The sequence below is a fragment of the Ambystoma mexicanum genome, chromosome 2p (assembly GCF_040938575.1).
Source record: "Ambystoma mexicanum isolate Mex_15411 chromosome 2p, UKY_AmexF1_1, whole genome shotgun sequence".
In the NCBI taxonomy this organism is placed as follows: Eukaryota; Metazoa; Chordata; class Amphibia; order Caudata; family Ambystomatidae; genus Ambystoma; species Ambystoma mexicanum.
The window spans coordinates 334,007,437-334,021,218 of record NC_090923.1 but is presented as its reverse complement, the minus strand read 5'-3'; the positions used below and the strand labels follow the sequence as shown (position 1 = coordinate 334,021,218).

General features: G+C 42.1%; 1 protein-coding gene across 2 annotated transcripts in view; it reads left to right on the top strand.

The window, feature by feature from the left end:
• The window catches only part of TASOR (transcription activation suppressor), a 1,979,545-nt gene extending 1,968,870 nt beyond the window's left edge, over positions 1-10,675 (top strand). The window contains exon 24 of one of the 2 annotated variants that reach the window (XM_069643664.1): positions 9,591-10,675. In XM_069643664.1, the coding sequence (XP_069499765.1) occupies positions 9,591-10,054 (464 nt within the window). In that variant the 3' untranslated portion in view covers positions 10,055-10,675. The remainder of the gene's footprint in view (positions 1-9,590) is intronic. The other variant, XM_069643665.1, reaches the window with a different exon arrangement.
• Positions 10,676-13,782: the final 3,107 nt, after the last annotated feature.

Here is a 13,782-nt window from a genome sequence, read left to right as displayed (position 1 = left end):
GACCTAAGTTTTCCAAAATCAACAGGCAGACCCTTTGCAGTTTTTCTAATGATTTGGTTTGTGTGCGTCTCAAGCACTGCCCAAAAATTCTGTAGAGATTGTCCCCAGAATCAGTTATTAGTCTTTTATACAAAGATAACTTGCACCACATTACCCATGATCCATGATAGTAATCCCAACTCATAACGAATTGCGGCTATAGGTACTGATTTAGGGAGCCAGTACATTAATGCTTTCCATAATTTAGCTTCCAATTTTGGGTGTTCTGTTATTATGTCATCTGGAGAGATTTCTAAGCCATAAACAATCTTAGGTACTACTTTCATGTTTAGAAACGCAGTAATGGCTGGATGGTAAACTTACCAAACTTATTATCAACCTTTCGCATTTGGGCGATAGCAAAGGTGATCTTGTGGAGTGGATACTCCAAGTACTGCTTTTTATTAGGTCGATCATAAATTGGGAAACCCAGATATTTCATCATTTCTTTAACTTCAAGTTTTCCCTTATTAATGAACAGTTCAACCCCCTTTCTGGATTTGGTGCATGATAGTTTCATAATAACCGTTTTGGTAGGATTAATACATAGATGATTCCATTCAGTGTAAGAATTGAAGGTTGTTAACATGCGTTGTAACCCATTAGTTGACTAATCGATCAATAAAAAATCATCAGCGTATGCACACCACGCTATAGCACGGCCTTCTATTTTAGGGGGAATGAATGCAGTTGCATCCAAACATTTGCCAGCGTCAGAAACATATAGGTTAAATAAAGTGGGGGCAAGTATGCACCCTTGCCTTAACCCGTTACCTATTTTTATTGGTGTGGACATAAAACCATCTAAGTTTAACCTAACCAATACCTGGGAATCCTCGTGAAGATGAACAAGAACAGGTGAGATATTCTCTGGCAGACCTAGTATTTTCAGCTTGTCCCAAAGGGTGTGCCCATCTACTAAATCGAAAGCCATAGTTAAGTCAATGGCAGCCAGATAGATGGGAGTGGCCCCAACTCTCCACACTCTCTGTTGTAGTATAGTTACTAATAGACCACCCACTTCTGTACCCGAAGATTTTCTAAAACCATACTGCTGTGGTCACAAGATCGAATTTTGGTCTATCCAGTACGTTATTTTATTAAATATCAAGCCAGCAAAGATTTTTGAGTCGGCATCTAATATTGCTATAGGCCGGTGATCTTTAGGCAAGTTTCTGTCTCCTTTTTTATAGATGGGTATAACATACAAGAAATGCCAAGACATTGGGATTGTTTTAGTAATAATGTCTTAAAATAAAAAGAATAAGATCTTCGCCCAGAGGGGTGGATCGCCCTTGAGGAGAGAATTAGATAGGCCATTAGGGGCGGCTGCTCGAGATGAGCTTGCGTGTTTTATTCGTATTTAAATATCTTCAATCAGAAACTTTATAGCCCATGGCTGAGGAAAAGTGCCCTTCCATTTTTTCCCCTCCATCCCTGGGCTTATATATATTTCCGAAATGGTCACGCCAATTACGTTCCGTAATGGCATTTCATCTATACTCAAGGTCATTTAACACTAACCAGAACTTTCAACTGGACCCATCTGTGAGTGCTTCAAGCATGGCTTCATTGTCGGCCTGATGGGGAAGACATCTATGATTTTTTAACCAGTTTTTCTGGTTTTGTTTCAACTTCTTAATGTCCCCCTTGACGGTATCGAGGCTTAAGTCCGAATTCCTTAGTTGCCTGATCTCTCTATTACAAAAGTTTTTTTTTCAATCTCACCTGTTCATCGAAAGTGTGTTTGTATCTAGCTCTCTTTGAGGCACCGTTAAACGCATTTTAACTGATCTTATCTAACATTTCAGCTGTATATAATGAGAAGGAATCATGAGTGTATAAGTTTCATTTTTCATGAAAAGTAGTCTCTGTGTTTACTTTCAAAAATAGCTTATTAACTTTAGTGACATTTCCAGCATGCCATTTTAGTCTGGTTTTGGGTACATTTACGACCAAATGCCAGGTGACTGACGGCATACTGTGGTCACTTAGAGTTGTTTTATAAATTTGAAATGTTTGAGCAAGCTGTATTAGATACTGGGACATAAATATGTAGTCAATAAAAGACGTATACGTTTCATCTGACCAGGTTGGAACATGACGGAACCCTCCAATTGTTCAAGCAGAGGTTAAGCCCCAGATCTGAAAAAAGGTATACCACTGATTCCCTTGCAATCTCCTTCTGCTCCTATTAGTCACATTAACATTAGAGAGAGCTTTTTCCCATGGAGGCTCCCAACAGTGGTTGCCAATCTTACGATGGGTGTGAGAAAAAGGTCCCCGTCCTGAGTGATCTCAACGTTTAGGTCACCCAAAACAATAATCTGGAGACCAAAGTATTGTGCCATTTGGCTAGAAATAAAGTCATTCATGATTTGTAGAGCCTCATCAAGATTCTGTTTAGGCGACCAATACACGTTTATCAATAGCAGATAAGAAACTCCTGCGTCTTGTGTAAATTCAAGTAATAAAGACAGTATTCCATGTAATATTCCTTTTGAATACACAACATTGAAGAGACCATTCATTTGCACCGCTGTGAGCAAACCTCCTGACGGTCGACCCAAAGCTCCTTGGCTAGCAGGTTCAAAAAAACATTCATAGCCAGCCAGAACACACAGGCCAGTCATCCACGTTTCTTGCAAACAAATCAGAGTACTGTGTTAGCAGTTAACCCAGTTCCAATGAATTCAAAAGATGAGAATAGCCCCTGAAATTCCAAGAGATAATCGAGAGACCACTGTGATTAAAGATTGGCCTTCATGTCTCTCAGTTGAATTATTGATTCTCTGAGAGACATGGCTAACCATCTGCAACTTGTTTCATCTTCTCCAACATTGTGCAACTTGATTTGTGGTCGATTACCTCCCTCACTTGTCTTTTGAATGTTTTCATAACAATTATCGCTTGCTTTCGTAAAGCCAGGACAAAAAGACAAAACATTGTAACCCATCTTGTTCAAACAGTTCTGCTTGTTGTAAAATAGTATCATAAACAGATATGGAATGCAATACCAGGCGGACATAATCTAGTCTTTCCAGATGGATAAAATCGACTAGCTTGATGTCAGCTGAGGATAGCACTCTCAGAACCGGTATTTCATTCATGAGGCCCAGAACACGTTCTCTTGTGAGTGATTCAGGACCCCCAAAGTCGAACAAGTAATAGAGTAGTAAACTCGGGTTGTCCGGGTGTGCAGGTTTCCTCCATTGTACCTGATTTAGAAAACTCTTTTGAACTGTTTTAGGGGAGGCCAGTCTGGAGGCCTGTGTCACTGTCCCAGAATTTTGCAGCATGGTGTTATTTTCTTGTTTCATTAAATCATGCAATTTACAATTTCCAGTAATGTCAGTTCTGGGAATATTGGCAGGTGCAATCTCTAATTCTCTAATGCGAGGTAGCCTCGTTTTATAAGCGTGTGTTCATGTCTGTGACATGTCACCCTGTCTCAGCATTTGGATGTTAGGGGTCCCTTGAGGAACACAATGGCAAGTTTTTTCCCTGGGATACAGGAGTGTGAGGGGCATTTGTGTGCTCGCCCATCATTATTGCCATCACTCTTCTTACAATAGTTCAGTCACATAGTCATCATTTACTTTAGTTTCATTTGTGGATTGATCACATTGTCACTCGGCAATAGGCTCTAATTCACTCCTCCGAGAGCCATTGAAAGTAGTTGGAGATTACCACATATTTTTCAACACCCCGACCAATTGCTTGAAAGCTTGGTCTTTTCCTTCACTGTTTGATTATCTTTTACCAGGGACATTTCCCTAATAACTACTTGCTTGCGAGGAAGAATACGACTATTCATTCCCCCTATGTCCACATTTTGGGTTCTCTATTCCTTTCGACAATCTGTCGTCTTCAAGGTTTATACGATGATTGTCAATAGTTATTTGCCTTCTCAACACACATTTGTACAGTGGAGCTTATGGAATTTGGTGTAATTCCATTGTTATCAGGGTTTTTTACAGTTACTACCTGGGGTAGGACTTGGAAAATCCAACCTAGCGTTAGCAAGGTTGTTCACAACCCCAGTTGAGCAAAGCCAGTCGTAAGTAGCGTTCGCTAAGCAGAAAGGCTGCACTAAGGAGAAGAGGGCACTGTTTTGTACACTTAGCAGGATGCATAGGAAAAAGACCCACAGAGGTAAGTTATAAAAAAAAAATACTATATTTCAATACTAAAGGCACACTTTAAATATTTCAATGTAAATAAAAATACTTTAGTACAAATATACATCTCGTAGCTAGGTAACACATTATAGACCGGTTATTACTTTGGAATCACAAGCAGTTATCTGAACAATAAATGCATTCACAAAAGTAGGGCGGACAGGTATTAAGCACATATTAATACACAGGCCTTATAATTATGTAGGACCCAGCACCATATTCTACTATTTCATAAGTCCAGCCACAGCCTGTACCAGTTGTTCCAAAAAGGGTTCTGAGATGAAATGTGAGTAGTCCAAGAAGTCCCACTCAGCTAGTGCAGGTAAAGTACTGGTTACGTAGTGCAGGGAAAATACAACATGAGAAATAGGGTCTTAAGGGTCTGAAATTGTGTTCCAGCAAAAGGAGCAACAGCTACCACCCCTGAAGTTCTCATGGATGACCCACAGAAGTACTGACCCAGACACCACTGTCCTGGGACAGTACCGGATAGCGCTATGGTAAGTAGAACATTACACCCAACGCAAACCCAATGGGGAGGGCGGGTGGCTCAACAAATATAAGGCATCTCAGGCCCAAACCTCTAGAAAGGTAGAATACAATCCCTGGTGAGTAAATTTCTGGTGAAAATAAGGCTCGCTGTTGTGAACGACGTGCAGGGTCGCAAGGTCGAGGGCGTTCACCACCGGTCATCTTTAGGTTTCTCTGGAGATCTGACTGTAAGGGTGGACAACCAAATTTGGTTCCATGATGAAGGAGAGCTCTTCAACGGAGCTCTTCATGTATGAAATTCTTGCATTGACCCCAGACAGAGTAAGCAGGCATTTCACAACTTGTCGGGCAGCACATTGGTTTTTCGAGAGTCCCAGCAGAGCCTTGTGGGTGCCCAAGAAGAGTTCCAGCCGTTTGGCCGGCCAGAAGTCCTTGCAACGATCAACAACTGAAGAGGAAATGCAAAGATACATGTTTCTGTCAACAAAAAACTGGTGGTGTACTCTGAGGAGGACAGGTGACTGGTTGGTCCCAACAGTCTTGGGAGGAAGGCATTTCGCAAGAGGTCTTCCCTGTTGATTAGAAGGTCGAGGTGTACAGCGCAGTGGCATTAGCTGAGCAAAAGCTGGTTTCTGCCGCAGTCCTCCAGAGTCCCTTGGTCGTCATCTTCGGATCGCTTCAGCTCTAGTGGTCGACTTGGTTTCTGGGTCCAGCTTGTTTTCCTCATATCGAGAGAATTGGCTGGGACGACCCCAGCCCTCCAATAAGGTCTCTGCAGCATGCAAACATGGAGGTGGCTGTCCAATAGTGGAGAGCGAGGAATGCGGAATCGGGTAGATGGCAACCTCCCCCCTTCCTGTCAGTACACACACAAAGGAGAGTATTTACAAGTTTCTTGCAAGAAGCCTTCCAAGGTGCATGAAGAAAGGGCTCCCTCCACCACCTAGCAGGGTAGGACAGCAAACAAAGGACAGGCCATCTTGAGCAGGACTTAGAACATGAGGAGAGACAATTATGAGTATATGGCCCGCATTAATGCATTATCAAGTCCAAAAAGGCAGCCCAGGATAAGGCATCCACAAAATAGGTAAAACAATAAAGACAGCCACCAGGCTGGTCCGAGGTTGCCCGGAAAGTAGCAAAAATGCTACTTGGTAAAAAGAGAAGGGCACAAAAGTTTTCCTCACAGCACCCCAAATAAATGGCTTGTGCTGCAAGCAATACAATACTAAAGTCCTAAAAGAGATGACCACTCCTGTACTGGTGGGTCTGGGGACACACTAGCGAATACAAATCGACATTGCAAAAGGGACCCGGAGGTCCCCTGGCAGCACACCACATTAGGTGGGTGGTGCTGCCTAGGAAACCATGATAGCCATAACTAAGGGGAGAGATCTCCCCATAGTGGAACCTTGGAAGAGGGGTCCAGTGTTCCAAGAAAAAGGGCCAATGCAGGAGGTGAAGAAGATGAAAAAAAAAGATCTCATCTTCAAAGTCAATAACAAAATCCCAATGAGTTCAGTAGTAGTGCTGGGAGACTTAGGATAGAGAGGACAAGATTTGGAAAAAGAAAAGCTACCCAACACTTGTCCGTCCCCACACTAAGAGACACTGGGAGTTAATCTAGCCCTAGATAGGTCTCCTGTTCCAGTTGGTTATACTTTCTGGACAGCCCATCAGCATTACAATCTGGGCATCCTGGCCTATACACTATAAGTCGAACACCTGAAGGCTCATGGACCAACTGAGCAGTGTTCAGTTTTTGAAGGGGTTTGTGGGTTATCTGAACCTTGAAAGTATACCCTAATAGAGTCCAGACGTTTTCAAGGATCACACAATGGCAAAACACTTTTTCCAACATAACCCACCTCAACTTAATATTTATAAGCGATTTGCTGATGAAACGGATAGGGTGTTTCCCTACCCAATTTTTGCAGTGGACGTAAAACAGCATCATTCCTGTGGTGAAGGATGTGCATTAGTATTGGTGGTTGCATTTAGGGCATTGTAGAGAATCTTAAGTCCATGCCTTTGGTGCAAGTACAACTGGACTAGACCATAGACTGCGGGAGTGTTCAGTTACTCCTAGATCAAACATTTTGTCAACCCGGACTTAATATGTTTTCTTACAGAATCTGACATCCTGTATGCTTTTCACAGGTACACTAGCAGCAGTGTCTATATCATGTTGTCTCCAAGGAATCAACACTTGTGTAGAAGAAAACTGAGGGGCAATATTATTTAACAGCGATTTGCACTTACTCTGCTGCTGAGTTGTCCGTTATGGAGAGAGGCCTACCGTTGAGAGGTTCCAGTAATGGTTCACTCTCCTCTTTGGCTGCGGCCAAGAGTATGGCTCATATTTCAAACATAGGGACGAAAGCTTTCAATCTGTTGGTGTGAAAGACCCTAGGGGCCTATTTGGGTTACCCAAATCTATCAAATAGTTGACCTCTCCAAGTTTTTCAACAATCGCATAGGGGCCAGTTCACGTGTCCTGTAAGGCTCCGGGCCATGCTGGAAGAAAGACCAGCACCTGCTGTCCTGTAGTGAACTCTACTTAAATAGCCTTATGATCATACCATTGTTTTACTAATTGTTAGGAAAGATTTCCCTTTTGGCAACCCAACCTCCATAGTTTCTATGGACCCTCAATCTTTTTGCTTCGTTTTTTAACCTGTTCTGACTTTGTGAGTAGAAGTAAACCCTTAAGGTTTACTTCCCCTGCTTTTTGCTCATTTGTTATTGGGAAACTGATCAGTCCTTCAGACTTTCAGTACTGGGTTCCCTTTTGACTTTTATTTTTTATAACTTTTTTACCCCCCTCATCGCCTTCCTCTTAGTGCAAATGTCTTGTCTGGGTCAAATGGTCAGGTATTACATCCAAATCCAGAGTCTGTCTCCATGCATGTCCCTTGAGAGGCTGAGATATGATGGTTAAGACTCCATCCATGCGTGCAGATGGAGAAGATTTGTAGCATAATGTAAGGAGAAAGGCACAGACCAGATGTGACACACCTTGGTGGTCTTGGAGTTTGTTGTCCCTGACTAAGTAATGTTTAATGGTGGGCACAGTTAGAGGGTACCTGGCTCCCCTTTCCTTAAGAGCCTACTGGGCAAAGTGTCATTTATTTCAGTCCTTGTGATTTTCCGAATTCCTAAAGGGGCTTGCGCATGCGTTTTCCCCAGTTAAGATTGTAGTCCCATCCTTGCAGCTTAATCTAGTTCTCTACTTGATGGTGGCTCCCTTTTGGGCCTCTACAACAAGTCTTCTCACTTTGAAGACATGTTTATAGTGGCCATTATATCCGCCAGACGTGCGAGTTGCAGGTGCTATCATGTAAGGTCCTATTGATTATGTTTTTTAAGGAGAAAGTCACCTTAAAAGTCAGCCCAAGTTTTTGGCAAAGGTTATTTTGAAGTTTCATATTTTCCACATTATCGAGTTGGCAGTTTTTTTCATTGCCTCAATCATCTAAGGAGGAAAGGCTCCATAGACTGGACCCGAAAAGGGCTTTAATCTTGTATGTGGTCAGAACAGCACCCTTTTCCATGGACAGCCAGCCGTTTGTTGCGTTTTTGCAGGCGCAGTGTGGTGTCAAAACAGACTTTATCTTGCTGGATCATACTGTGTATAGCCGAGTGTCATGAAAAGGCGGGAAGGGAGGTCCCGTCGGGTCTTCAGCCTACTCCACAAGGTAGGAAGCTGCTGCCTCTGCTCTTCAAAGAAAGGTGCTGGTGACGGCACCTGGCAGGCTGCAACATGGGCCTCCCTTCATACTTTTTCAAACCGTGACTGCTTGGAGTTTTCTCAAGGTAGCCAAGCCCACTTTATGCTGGCCGTTTTGCGAAGTTTTCTAGTGTAAGACTTTCAGCCTTTCTCCTTTTCATGTACTTCCTTGGGAGATTTGGTACATGTAATGTATCAATGATACTGTCCTTTTAAAACATTTTCTAGTGATCAGATCCGTGTTAATTTGTGAATGTTATGGTCTTTGATACGGAAATAAATCCATTAATAATACTAATTCTGCCATAGGTTTCTACCCAGATGAGGAATCTGTGGGAGGATGCAATAAATGGAAGGGAAAATTACTTACAATAATGTTCTTTTTATGGATTCTCCTCCCACAGATTTCTCATCACCTTCCCAACCTTCACCACTTATGAAAAGCTTTCTTGCGGGTGAGTCCTAAGAGGAATTTAAAAAAAAGAAAAACAGAATACGTGTGCACGTTGCACAAATATAGTCCAGATTATGTTTATCTGCACATTTTGGCAATTGTACCTTTTGTTCCTTACAAAAGTGTTCCCAATTTCTTTCACACACGTTTCTTACTTAATATGGGAATCGATTTCCTAGACTGCTGAGCGTGGGGGGGGGGGCAATCGTGGGGAGCTGAGGTAGGGGGGTTTAGTGCATACTATAAATCTGAATGCCAACATCATGCCCAGAGTCGAGGAGTGTGAGAGGAGAGTGCACGAAAGCCGACGAAGATGCCCTTGAGCCGCACTACTACCCTTGTTGAGATTTTCTGAGAACAGCTCTGGAGAATATCCATCCGGATGAGGAATTTGTGGGAGGAGAATCTATAGAAAGAGCATTACAAGTAAGTATGTTTCCCATTTATGCCCTTTGAAACTTAATGTACAGGATTTCCCAAAACTAAGCCCATATGCAATTATCTGAAAATCCTGACTTGCACTGTAAAGGGTCAAGTTTGAATGTCGGGGGCACAAATGGTACAAGACAAAGCCTTCCCTGAAGTGATTTGCATTCTATGTGAGTTCCATATTCCCTGCATTTCATATGCATTCCATAGTGAGTAATGTACTTTAATGAGCTGTATTCTAAGTAGGAATTTCTCTTTCCTGTAGAAAGCAATGAAAAAGATGAAGAAGACATGTCTTTGGATTCAGGGGATGAGACATCGCAAATTGAAGTTTGCAGCAAGCCACCAACACACGAAGCGCTGTCGACTGGATGTAGTCAGGCTCATGGACTAGACGTGAAACTAGCATCTCAAAGTGAAACTCAATTGACAAATAGTGGATTGACAGAAGTTGTGGGATCCAATCATTCAGAAGAGTTCATACCAGTTATTTCTGTTTCTACAACAATTTGCAACAATGCAGAGCAAAGCACGACTCCAGAGCAACTTCCTGGTTGCAACATGCAGGATTGCCAGAGTCGTCCAGTAAACGTGGCACACCCGTCCAGTCAATTTAATGTTCTCACACATCAGACTTTTCTGGGAACTCCATATCCTATATCAGCTGGTCAGCCTCAAGAAGATGGCACTTGTTTAATGTCCACTTATAGTCAAGACAGAAATGGATGAATTATTAACTGCTGCTTGGAATAAAATATGAAATTGTTATTCTTCCAGGCCAGATACAAAATACAAAAGCATTTTGTAGGTTATGTCATGGGTGCATTTCTTTCTGAAGCATTTGAAATACCACTTTTGTACTTAATACTCTACACAAGAACAGTTGATATTTTCATCATACAAATGTTTCCTAACTTGTTCAAATCATGGTGGTCTATAACATTTGAAGAATTTTCAATTTTATGTGTGCGTATATATGCATTTGTCTATGTACGTGTGTGTATATTTATATACACACACTTGGCACTTTTATTATGCATTTGTATATAATACCTTCTATCCAGAAATGTGTTTTTATATGAAAATCAATCTTTCACTATAGTGCATGCTAAACCTTCATGTTTCTTTCATGTGAACTATCTTCAAAGCAACACATTTCCATCAAATGAATATCACATTGTTATTCATATTTTCAGCCTGGAATTGTGTACAATGTATTTTCCTTTTCCATGTAAATATGCCAGTTTAAGTATGTTAAATATTTTATGGATTTTGCCACATTGGATTCATTAGAACAAAGCAGCAGTGCAGTTACCTTTTTGCAAAAATAAACTGTTCATGGTCCTAGAGCTTAGTAGTAAGCTTTGTTTTTAATGACCATCAAGAGTAGTACACTGCATTCAGATATCAAACCCAGTATTTGCTTTCCTAACACCAAGGATCAGAGAAGAGGGACACTTATGTTTAAAGTCATAGAAGTCATCAACATTTAAGAAGCTGCCTGGCAAAATCATGCCCTAGAAGGACTATTAGTTCTCGCAGTTGTACCGACTTCTTAGCATCCTCTTTCAATAATGCACATGAACGATCCGTATGAGTTTAGTCCCTGCACAGAAGCCCAGATCAGTAAAAGTGTTTAAGCCGATATTATGCCTTGGGGATAGCTGCCCTCCCAGCATTTTTAAGTGCTGTATGGACACCCTTGCCCCCTGGGTGACTAAACTAGTCAATCTTCCCTTTGCTGAATCCACTGTTCCCATGGTCCTCAAAGAAGTGTGGATCACTCCACTTCTGAAAAAAAAGCAACCTAGACCCTAACATAGCAAAACATTTTTGACCAATTACTAACATCCCCTTCATACTCAAAATGTTGGACTGTGTTGCCTATCTACACAACTCTGGGAGTTCATAGAAAGCAACAATTTACTTACATCTAAGCACGGGACAGAGACTGCATTGCTGGACTTCAAATCTAACATCGCCAGCATTGTGGGCAAACGCAAGCCAGCTCTCATTCTTCTTGGTCTATTCGCCGCATCTGACCTGGAGGACCACTCTGTTAGTCACCAGTCTGAATGACCAGGCATACTGTTCTAAAAAGGCTTCCCAGTGGATTGCATCCTTTCTTGGACCCAGGAATGCAACACTGTCCCTGGATAGTGCTAGTTCCTTTCCCACATCGTCACCTGTGGGGTCCCTCGGGGGATCATGCATTTCTCCTTTGCTGTTTAATGTCTACACCATGCCCTTTCTCGCTCTCCTTAATGACCTGGATGTCCAGTACACTAACTATGCAGACGACACCCAGGTCGTTCTGGAATTGTCCGGCTGCTACAGTAATGACTTAGATGCCATTAATCTAGTTCATGAATTCGTTTAAAGAATGGACGATTACTAACTCCTTGGCACTAAAAACTGAAAAAACAGAGCTCCTGAACATAGCCTCAGGACAAAAGATTAATACATTGGCTCCAGACTATGAAAGTTTTCTCAAAGCAGGAAACAAAATCAACGTGTCCAAGAAGGGGAAGACACTTGGTGTTATTCTTGATGCCGAACTCTCTATGAAACCTCATGTTACCCATGTTCGAGCATCATGTGGTCACATCACATAACTATTGCATCATATTCGTCCTTACATTTCGCAAAACAGAATAGATCTGTACTAGCTACAGCCCTGATTAATTTGTGTTAGGACTACTGCAACAGCCTGTTACTATGCACATTGAAGGCTAACCTTTAGGTGTTGCAAGTTGTTCAAAATGGGGCAGTCAGAGACGTGTTTGGCCTGTCCAGGAGAGAGACCATGTTATGGAAGCCAGAAGAGATCTTCATTGGCTCCCAATCAAACATTTAGTCACACACAAGGTACTGTCCACTATGTGCAAATGCCGTAATGGTGAGGCTCCACAATATCTGGCAAATCACCTCAACACCCTCCCACCGGGCCGCTGCTTATGCTCCTATGATCCCTCCCAATTGGTACAACCTAGATACAAGCTCACGACCTCCGGAAGCTCTGTTTGATGTCCAGGCTCCATCCCTTTGGAATAAACTCCTGTCTGAGCTTAGGCAGGCAAACTCCTCTTCCGAATTCAAAAAAGGTCTTAAGACCCTCTTGTTCAATCGCAATACAGACTAACCTGCTAAGGTTTTATGACCTCCTAATGGGGTTCTGATATCTTCCAGCCTGTATGATTTACTGTTTTCAGTTGTGTTTGTCTTGCTATGCACTCAGAGGCCTACGGGCCTTTATAAAAATTAAATGGGCTTTTCATCTAGGTTAGCATCCTCTGGTTTTATTGGTAAAGCTAATGCTCTTATAATCACCCTCTCTTAGACATGACCAAATCTTTTGGAATGCTCCAAACATTTCACATTCTTTTTCTCATTAAGGGCGTTGAGACACAGAGACCGGATTGTCATGTTGCTTCCAATGCACCTCTTCTCAGACCTGCAATACACCGTTTTTTCCAAGACTGAGATGCACAAAAGGTGCACTTCAGCTCCGATAAACAGTGTCCACCTTTATTCCAGCACTGTGACGGCCATGGAACCCTTGCAATTCTAGTAAAATGGCAGGGACCATATAAACCACTGCATTGTTACTCAATCCAAATATAAATAATGCCACACATGTGATTTTCCTGTATTGGAAATTCGAGGGGATTGGGTCCTCTGACGTATTCCATATCTATGACAGTAATCACCACAGCTGTGCTGATTACTGTCATAGATATGGAATACGTCCTCGGACCATCTCATCGAAAGAACGTTACCAGGTAAGAGAGTAACTTGTTCTTCTATCGATTCTGGCCCTGAAATACATTTTAATTCTACTCTTCCTGGATCCACATGCCTATATCAATGTGCCTCAATCCTGAAGCGCAGCACCTTCTGATATTTTAATCTGTTGCTTCGTTTACATTATTATTATTTTGTTCTGTTCATTTTCACATTATTTCTTTGTAGCACATTAGGTCCTGGACCCATTTTACCTTTTACCTTTTAGCAACAGTGTATGGGTGTATGGGTCTGGAGGGTGCGTGGCATGCAGTGCCCAGATTTCCTGCTTCCAACATGAGTCCAAAGCCACTCTAAAATCGTCACTGCATACACTCTAATCCAGTGCCTCAGATTGGATATCTGGACACTGACCAACATCCTCCTATTTTGGCAGATGTTATGTATGGGGCGTCAATGAATCTGTGCCAGATTTCACCCCATCTAAGAGTGTCTGTCAACTGGCCCTGTGGTCAGGATTACTATTTTCCCCAATTCCCAAGTGTACCTTAAATATTTGAGACATCCTAAGCCTCATGTTCTGGAGATGCTCCGCTAGTGTCCACAGTGGGAGAATGTTTTTAAATTGAATGCTCCACTTGATGCTCAAAATGTGCCTGTAATTCTCTACTTTTACTTCTGCTTACAAAATCCCTTTGGATAAATTGAGAATT